Genomic DNA, 8750 nt, shown 5'->3' with positions numbered 1-8750 from the left:
AAGGACGAGAGTGCCACCATGCCACATGGGCATCGAGAAGCACTGATACCACCCCACCCTGGGAGGTGGTAAGAGCAAGGGGCTAGAGTATGGGGTGTCGGCGGCAATGCGGCCTGGGCTTCAGCACGGAAGGGGCACCCACTAATGTAGTGAGGTGTAGGGATGGGGAGCCTGGCCCTGGCTTTGGGGGTCTGCAGAGAGAAGGAAGGCAGAGGGGAACCAGGCCGCCCAGGTAGTGCTTGTAATATTGGCTGACTGAGGGAGAGCAGCAGCAAACACAGAGGAGTAGCTTCCCAGGCCATGGGGGGGACCCTAGGTCGTTCCCCACCACCCGGCCCCAAAACCATGGCGTTCTGGGATTTAAAAGCCACACAGGCCGACCCCAGGCAAGGCCCACTTTAGCCAATGAGAGACCCTGCCTGCCTGTGGCCAGGTGTGCAGACTCCTCCCAGCTGGGGAAGGTGGAGAATGCTTGAGGCTGGCCCAGTGCTGAGCTCCGGTGTCTGCGCGTGGAAGCAGAGTAGTGAGTTAGTGTCAAAAAAAAGCATCCAGCGAGGTAAGTGGGGCTTGGATAGCACCCATGGCCTCTGTCACTTCCGCAAGAATTTCTTGTTGAGGAGGAAGATGAGAAGGTTGACGTTGACCTTGGCCTTGTTGAAGAGTTTCATGACAGCCACACCCTCATACTGGAGCTGCAGGAGGTCCTAGGAGGGAGGAAAGGGGCAGGGAGGGGACTCTAAGGGCCCCTTGCTGTGGCCCAGCCACAGTCTACAAAACACGAACACCCAGTGAAGCAGCAGGGCAGACACTGACATCCCACTTCACAGATGAGGAAACTGAGGCCGAGAGACAGCCCTACAGTGACTTGACCAGGTGGCAATTCAGGCAGAGCCAGGGCTTGAAATCTGTTTCTCACTTAAAAGACAAAACAGCAGGGCTAAAAGACTGGGATTTAAAATCACTGCTTCTCGGAACAGTGGTCTGTGACTGAGGGCTGCTTCTTAAGCTTTCAGCCTCAGAGCTTATAAAACAGGGGTAACACTTCAGAGCTGTGGGGAGGGTTCAGTGAGGTAACACGGACAGCTTCCAGCACCACCAGCCCACTCCACTCGCCCAGGTGCTTGCTGTGGGGTCTGTATCAGGGCATGGAGCGGGAGGAGAGAGGGCTTGGCCTAAACAGACCGCCACGCTTCCCTTCAGGAACAGACCATCCTGACCGGGCAGGGAACAGATGTGCTGTCATCCCAAGGCCTAGGGAAGCAAGGCGGCAGACATCTGGCGGGCCCGTGGGAGTGCTCTCTCACCTGATAGTGGAGCTGAAATCGCTCCATGTCCACGCCCAGGAACTTGGCGTTTACTTCGAACTTGCCTGCCTCATCCCCAGGGGTGATATCAAAGATCACATTTTTGAAGCTATCAGGAACAGGATTCAAAAGGAGGATCCAGTGTTTCTTTCACGGGCCACACCCCATATTCCCACCCACCCGTCCTCATCCCTGGCAGCAGTGTGTGGCATGCAGAGCCCGGGCTGCCCTTCTGTCACTCCCAGCCACCAGGCACAGCTCTCTGACTTCTCCCGATTCTCCTGGTGCCTGCCATCCCATCTTTCTTTTACCTGCCTGGCCCCACCCCACTCTTCTCTCCTCCAGGAAGCCTTCCCAGCATCCTCTTCCTTGGGGCATGCCCGCTGCCCTTAACTTTCTATCTGGGATGCTCCGTCTCCCCCATCTTTCTGGCAGCTCCTTCAAGGCAGGGATCACGCTTCCCCCGCAAACCCCGTGCCCAGCCCAGAGCTCCACCCCCAGGTTAGGGGACAGGAAGGGCCTGACATCCTGCCCTCTGAAAACACATACTGAGAGGCGGGAAGATCTTCAATTTCCACCAAGACTCCCTTCTCCAGGAGCTGGGCAGCAGTGTAGTGAAGAGATGGCTGTTTCTTCCCCTTGCCAGCACTCCTGGTTAAAAAAAGACCCCAGAGAACTCATCCAACAGACTCTTCAGCACCAAAGATACTACCTCTGTGCAGCTGGTAGGGAGGAAAAAAGACCCTGGGGAAGACTTCCCACTGGTGGAAGACAAGGGAGGAGGAGAAGCTGCTCTCGAGCCCCCGATGTCAGGAGTGAGATTCACGACCAGGGTCAAGAAAGGACCATGCTGCGCTGGGGGGAGATTCCCCTTTTAGAGCCAGCAGAGCGGGGTGAAGGTTGGCATGGAGCGGGTAAGAGGTCACAGGTAGCCCCTGGCACATACTTGGAGCTGGGGGCCAGGTGGTCCAGGCAGGCCCGGATATACTGGCTGTAGTAGTCACCCTGCTCCTCGTAGAACATGGTCTTGGCGCTCAGGCCCTGGAACGTGGCCTGAAGCCTCACCAGCTCTGCCTTCCGCCGCTGTCGGTGCCGGCGCTGGTTGCGGATGTCCTGGGGTTGGGGGGACCATGGGAGGGGGTGAGTTGGCCCTTCCTGGCAGGAGGGCCGGGGGGCCTGACTCAGGCCCAAGAACAATTTGCTGTGAGGATCTTGAGGAAAAGCAGGAAGAGGAAGACTTCCAGGCTGTTCTCGCTAGGAGCAGGCCAGTCGCAAGAATCCCTTTCCCAAACCCTCAAAGGATAGCTTAGGGCCTCCCCACCATGAGAAGTAACTGGTTTCAAAGCTCTTTGTTTTTCAGGAAAAGAGAGTTGCAAGGAAACTCCCCGCCGCCCCCCACCTGCCCGGCTAATCTTAAAACCTTTCTTTCAGCGTCTTAAGCGGGAGGTCTCCCTTCTTCTGGCTGGCGACAGCTGTGGGTAGGCCCTCGCCAGGGCAAAGCCCGCCCCCAGGGTGCCAACACTATGCACACACGCACAGATGCCAGGCCCAGCTCGTTACCTTGGCCAGCTCATCCACCAGCCCCTGGTAGTCGTTGGCTGCCCTGACCAACCCCAGGCTCTCAAGTCGGCGCAGGTTCCGCAGGACGCGCCGTTGCTTCTCAGCCAGTGGCAGGAGGGAGTGAGCTGTCAGTGAGAGGTGTCGCCGCAGCGGTTCTGGGGTCTGGGCCTCACAGACCTGGCGCCGACCCATCAGCTGCTTGTGGGCCATTTCCTGGGGGACGGAGAGGCTGGAGGGGTCTACCAGGCCCTACCATTCTGCCCCCAAGAGAGGCCAGGCCCCAGGGGCACCACCAACAAAGAGAAATCTGGGTACTTCTCTGTCATCAGGAAAGTACCCGCAGCAGGCCGGCTTCTGGGGGAAGGGGATGGGGATGGTTTGTGAAGAACACAGGGCAACATCACAGACACGGAAGGCCTTATGGATCTCCACTGGGCAAGGAGTGGCCCGGGAGGACCCAAACAGAAGCTATAGGGTAAAGGATTCCTGACACACTGGCTGGGACTTCCAAACAGCGGAGCATTGTGATAACACAAGGGTTTTGGGGGGCATTTCCCTCCGTCTGTCCTGTGTTTCGGGACATGCCACTACTAGCTATCACCACCTTTTCTCTGGGAAGCCCCTGGCTTAGCTTTCACTTCAGGTGGCCCTACTTGCCCTTGGCCCCCCACGCACTTACGGCCTTCTTCTGCCTCTAGGCCTTCAAGCGGACTACTCCCTCTGCAGAGCACCGGCGCTTCTGCTCAAGACAGGCTTCCCAAAGTGCCTCTAGGCACTCCCCTCACAGCCGCTAGCACTGACGTAAGGGCCAGGGGTCCTCCGGAGCTTACTCTTGTTTCAGTGCGTGGGGAGCAGGGAGGGATGTCGAGGCTAGGGCTGTTCCCTGCAGCCTGAGGGTCTCTGGAGGTCAAGGCAGAGGCCATGGCCGGGTAGAGCTCCCATTACTGGCGAGCACAGCTGTCTGCTTGAGGCAGACTGTGGGGGCGGTTCAGGGGAAGGAATCGGCAGTGATGGTGGGGTGAGGTGGGGTGATGAACGAGACAGTACCTGTGGGCTGGCCTGGCTGCACTCACCTGCTCTCTGGAAGCCGAGAGGGACAGGATCTCCCTGAGGGAGTCCCCAGGGTGGAACTGTATGATGTCGGCCAGCATCTGCTTGGTGCTACAGGAGGAGGGGAGTGATGGGAGGCAGTGAGGTGGGAGGGGAAGGGTCTGAACATGGGGCTGGCCAGAGAGCGGAGAGCAAGCAGGAGGAGGGCAGGTGTTGTGAGGAGAAGGCAGCCTAGAGGGAGACCTGGCAGGCGGTGGGCTGATGGTCTGATAATACAGAACTCCCTGTAGTTCTGAGCACACTGTGCCCTCTTCTACCTCTGTGTCCCCTGCCTAACCTCCCCGCCCCATTGTCTTCCTCTGAGTCCTTCCTCCTCTGTGAGACCTTTCCCAGCCCAGGTGTCCCTTCTCCTGAGCTCTCAATGCACCTGCCATCCACCTCCCTCTTGGTGGCTCTCTGACTGTGTCTTCACCCCGAGCCCCACTCGGCTGGAAGTCCTTTGATCTCAGGACAGAGGAGCCCATCCAGCTTGCTTGTTTATTGAATGAGCAAATGAATGAATGGCAGGGAGTTTAAGTGGGAACTTCAGAAGGTTCCTCTTCTGCCCAGATGACAGCCCAACCCCGCTGGGGGCCCCCTTATCTTTGCAGAAGTGGTGAAGAAAAGCCCCATGCCTATCTACCCAGCGTCACCCAACAAGAACCAGGAATCAGAACCCGAGCTCCACCACCGGCCAGCTGTGGGACTTTGGGCAAGTCACTTAACTACTGAGTGTTCTTCCTCAGTGGTAAACAGGGAAACCACCATCTACCTCATAGTTTGTCCTATGATCACATGATAACGTGTGAAACAGCGCTTGGTAAATAGCACAACATGCCAACATCCACGGCTGCCAATACCCTTGCCTTCAGCTACCACACAGAGCAAAACGCTGAGGTTGCCAGAAGCAAAGCAGCTGAGGCAGCGGCAAAGGGGAACGCTAGGCAGGCCTCAGGGAGAACCTCCTGAAGGAGAAGAGGGCCCGGGTGAGCAGGGGCTGAGGCCGGTCTCACCCACCTCAGCAGCAGGCTCCGGGCATTGGTATCGTCAGCGTCTGTCTCCAGTCCTTCAAACTTGTTGGTGAGTGTCAGGGACACTTCTAGCTTGCTCAGATCCATGTTCCCATCTGCAGCTATGTTCTCCCCTGAGGCAGGGTGAGGAGTGATAGAGAGACAGACAGACACATACACACGCACAGATGAGGTCGCGGTAAATATGCTACTCCATGCACCAAGTTCTTCCAGGAAGCTTTCCCACCCTGCCCTCAACCCTGAGCACTGATGGAAGGACTGTTACCCACAGAGCTGTGTTCTAGGTTCGTGCCTCCCCCATACCCTCAGCCCTGGGTGCCCTGATGGCAGGGGGCTGTGCCTCCCCAAGCCTGGAGCTCCTGGCTCTCTCCCATCCGTCATCCACCCCTGAAAGCTGGCTTCCTGCCCTCCATCCCATAGATCCTGAAATCCCTCCTCACCAGAAACCTTTTGAGATTGAAATAATGCGAGTGGAGAACTGTCCCGGCCCACCCAGAACAGGCCCTTATTCTCCCCACATCTGTCTCACACCATTTCACTGCCCATTTATACGATGGTACTGGGTTCTGCTGTCTGCCCACTCTCCCCAGATCAGTCTGTGTCCATGTGTCCATCTCAGGACCAGACAGGAGAGGGAGGGAGAATGAGTAACTAGCTGCCTGGCACACATCCCAGACTGAACAAAAACTCGGGAGAGGGCATTCTCACATGTCCTGCCTCCCCGTCCCTCCCTGTAGCCCCCCAGCCGGCCCGAGCTGCCATGGACAGACGGCACACACCAATGAGGTCAAGGACAGTAGGCAGCTCCCCCACGTCCTCCAGGAGCTCATGCAGGGGGTCACGGTGATCGGGGGCGATCCAGTCCTGGTGCTCCAGCAACAGCTGCAAGGAGAAGGGAAAAGAGCAGATGTAGGGTCTGACTTCCAACAGCCCGGCCCCTACCAGCACCCTCCAGGCTGCGGCCCCTCACCCTGTGTGTGTTGACCAGCTCCCCCACGGTGATGTACACCACGGGTTTGGCCACAGCCACCATGTCCGAGTACTCGTCCACTGCAAAACGCTCTTCTGGCTCTGGCACCTGGCAGGCTCGGCAGATGAACTTCCTGTCTCCAGAGGAAGGGCATGTGAGAGAAGGCCCCCCAACACGCTTCTTGTTCCCATTACCCCTGCCCCCGCCCTCTCCAGTGACTGTTCCAGCCAATCCTGACTCACCCGTCTCAGCTCCTGCCCCTCTGTCCTGCCCCACCTCCCTCCCAATGTTCCCCTGAAGCCAGCTTCCTTTAACAGCCCTTTCCCCTCTCTGCCGGGGAGTCCCTCTACCCATCCATCCTCCAGCCCACCACCTATACCCTGTCCCTCTATGCCGCTCCTCTTCACGGGTTCCAAGAAGAAGTGGGCCACGAAGGAGGATGAAAACAGGAGAAAAAGGGTGCAGGGAGGAGGAAGGGGATGCCAGGACTCCAGACCTGAACTTCTCGTGCGTCTCCCCCAGGTAGTCATTCAGGACCCGCAGGTGCCGGCCCCCCCCGGAGAAGGCCTTGCCAGCCGCGGCGTGCTGCAAGAGTTGAGCCACGGCTCCCAGGGCATGGCGCTGGGGGGTGGCCAGGGCACCGCCTGCTGTCATGGCCACGATGTCGAAGGCGTCGGGGGCCACTACGGCTGGGTTCAGGAAGCGGTAGTACAGGAGGTTCCCTACCACCTGAGGACAGAGGAGACGGTCCCAGAAGTGCCCTGGGGTCTGCCTGGACGGCCCCAGCCCTACTTTCCCAGCTCACGCGGCTGGGTCAACCCCTTTATTTCACAGAAGACAAAACAGATCCAGAGCAGGCTGGCAACCTGCTCAAGGTCACACAGCAAACTTGAGCAAGAGCTAGAACGTGAACCCAGATGTCCAGAAAAGTCAAGGTTGTCCACCCTATTGGCTCATGTCACAGGTGCCTTTCCAGCTGCCACCTGAGGCCCTGCTGGTGAGCCAGGGCCGATTTACAGGTAGAGAATCTTTTCCCTCTTGGATTTTTACAGCACAGGGTTTTCTGTCCTTTTGTCTCAGCCAGGGTGTGGTGGGGGTCCCAGGTCCCAGCAGGGTAAAGAAGGGCTCAGGAGGTGAGGAAGGGGGACAACACCTGCCTTATCGACCTCGCTCTCTGTGGCATCAGGGAACTTCTCTGCCAGAGTTGTCCTCAGGACCTTGGCCACATAGCGCATCCCGTACCTGGGGACAAGCAAGAGTGTGCTGTGGCGCTGTCCGTCTCTCTACCAGAGCTCAAGGCACCAGGGCCTGCCTGCCTGGCCTTCCCGGGCTCAGCCACACTGGGGTGGAGCTCGAGCATTGTCCCTCCACTGTCCACAGCCAGGCACCTGCTGCCTTCCTCCAAACCTCTCTGGCCTTGTCCCTTCCCCAGCCTTTGTGTCCGCACCCCAGACCAGGGCCCTGTCATCCACCAAGTTCTCACACAGCCTGCAACCTAGTCTGAGGGCCTCTTCTTTGGCCCCCTCTAATATCCTATGCAGAACATTTCAGATCCCATATCCATCCTTCTTCCCCTCACAGAGGCTCTTTGACCTATACCTTGGGTATCTGACACCCACAGCCCGAACCCTGTCCCAGGACAGCCCAGGAAGCTCGGAGGCTACCAGCCTTGTCAGCCATTACACAGCACCTGTGAGGGTCCTGATCCGGGCTAGACACAAGACCCAGAACAACGAACCGGGAGTAAAGGCTGTAGGTTCCAGTCCCGACCCCACCGCTAACCAGAGACATCCCCTCAGCTATTTTCTTCCCCTTTGAGTTTCTTTCCTGGTCTGGAAAACTGGAATGATGGTTCTTGGCCTCCTTATTTCATGCGGTTTTTGTGAGGATCAAGTGAAAGTAATGTACAATGGTGGAGTGCTACTCAAACGCACCAGACCTTATTATTGTTATTCCTATTATAGATCTGCCACCTACAAATTTAATTAAATTCATTTAAAAGCTATTTCCACCTCCTAGGGTACCAGAGACAGAAGTTTACGGCTCACTGTGTACTTCCCTTTATTTGGCCGAGGGCACGCTTCTCTGAACCCTAATTAGACATCCTTAGTCCGGTTCTCTGAGTTTGGAGCACTGATTATGCATTCGGCAGGCTCTTCTCTCTGGCACCTGCACCCTGCCCCATGCAGCACTGAGCACCAGGGACGCTGGCTGAACGATGGATGGACCGAGAGGATGTCCATCTGGCCACATTTCCACTAATTTGCTTTTCAAAACCCATTTATTGATTGAAATTTAAGAACGTCAGTTCATAGTGAATCTTAAAATCGGGGTCAGAGACCTGGTTTAAATTTGGCTGTGCCACTTATGGGTGATATGACCTTGGGCAAACCATTTAGCCTATGAGCTTCAGTTTTCTCATCTGTAAAATGGGGATAAGACTATCTCTCTGGGTTATGAAGCTAAAATAATAATATAACGATAAATAATAGCAGCTAACAAAATAGCATTTGTCACAGGCCGATTTACCACATTTACTCTGTACAGCAAGCCTATGAAAGGGGATTTAAGTATAAAGTGCTTTACCAGTTTGAAGATTTTTTTTTTTTTTCAACTTTGTGGACTAAAGAGTCCTGTTTTTCCCCATCTGCTTTCAGATAATAACGTGTCCCCATGATCATTTCAGGCTCCCTTCTTGGGCTCTGGTGACGTCCAGCTCAGCTCTCTAGCAGGGGATTCTGGCTCACAGTCCCTCTGAGCCCTCCCAGCTCCGTCTCTGGCCCGCCCCCTCCCTTC

The 8750-nt window shown here is 56.6% G+C and overlaps 1 protein-coding gene across 1 annotated transcript in view; it reads right to left on the bottom strand.

Moving 5' to 3' along the window:
- Positions 1-252: 252 nt before the first annotated feature.
- IQGAP3 (IQ motif containing GTPase activating protein 3) overlaps positions 253-8750 on the bottom strand; it is a 40927-nt gene continuing 32429 nt past the window's right edge. Inside the window, exons 28-38 of the mRNA XM_004388477.3 lie at positions 7112-7196; positions 6451-6683; positions 5955-6087; positions 5764-5866; positions 4971-5097; positions 3938-4025; positions 2865-3077; positions 2251-2417; positions 1854-1955; positions 1305-1413; positions 253-704 (exon numbers count right to left, since the gene is read on the bottom strand). Coding sequence (XP_004388534.1) covers positions 591-704; positions 1305-1413; positions 1854-1955; positions 2251-2417; positions 2865-3077; positions 3938-4025; positions 4971-5097; positions 5764-5866; positions 5955-6087; positions 6451-6683; positions 7112-7196 — 1474 coding nt within the window. The 3' untranslated portion in view covers positions 253-590. The remainder of the gene's footprint in view (positions 705-1304; positions 1414-1853; positions 1956-2250; positions 2418-2864; positions 3078-3937; positions 4026-4970; positions 5098-5763; positions 5867-5954; positions 6088-6450; positions 6684-7111; positions 7197-8750) is intronic.

The sequence above is a fragment of the Trichechus manatus genome, unplaced genomic scaffold, assembly GCF_000243295.1.
Source record: "Trichechus manatus latirostris isolate Lorelei unplaced genomic scaffold, TriManLat1.0 scaffold00213, whole genome shotgun sequence".
Lineage (NCBI taxonomy): Eukaryota > Metazoa > Chordata > Mammalia > Sirenia > Trichechidae > Trichechus > Trichechus manatus.
The sequence above is the reverse complement of the archived record's forward strand: the minus strand, read 5'-3'. Positions and strand labels throughout refer to the sequence as shown.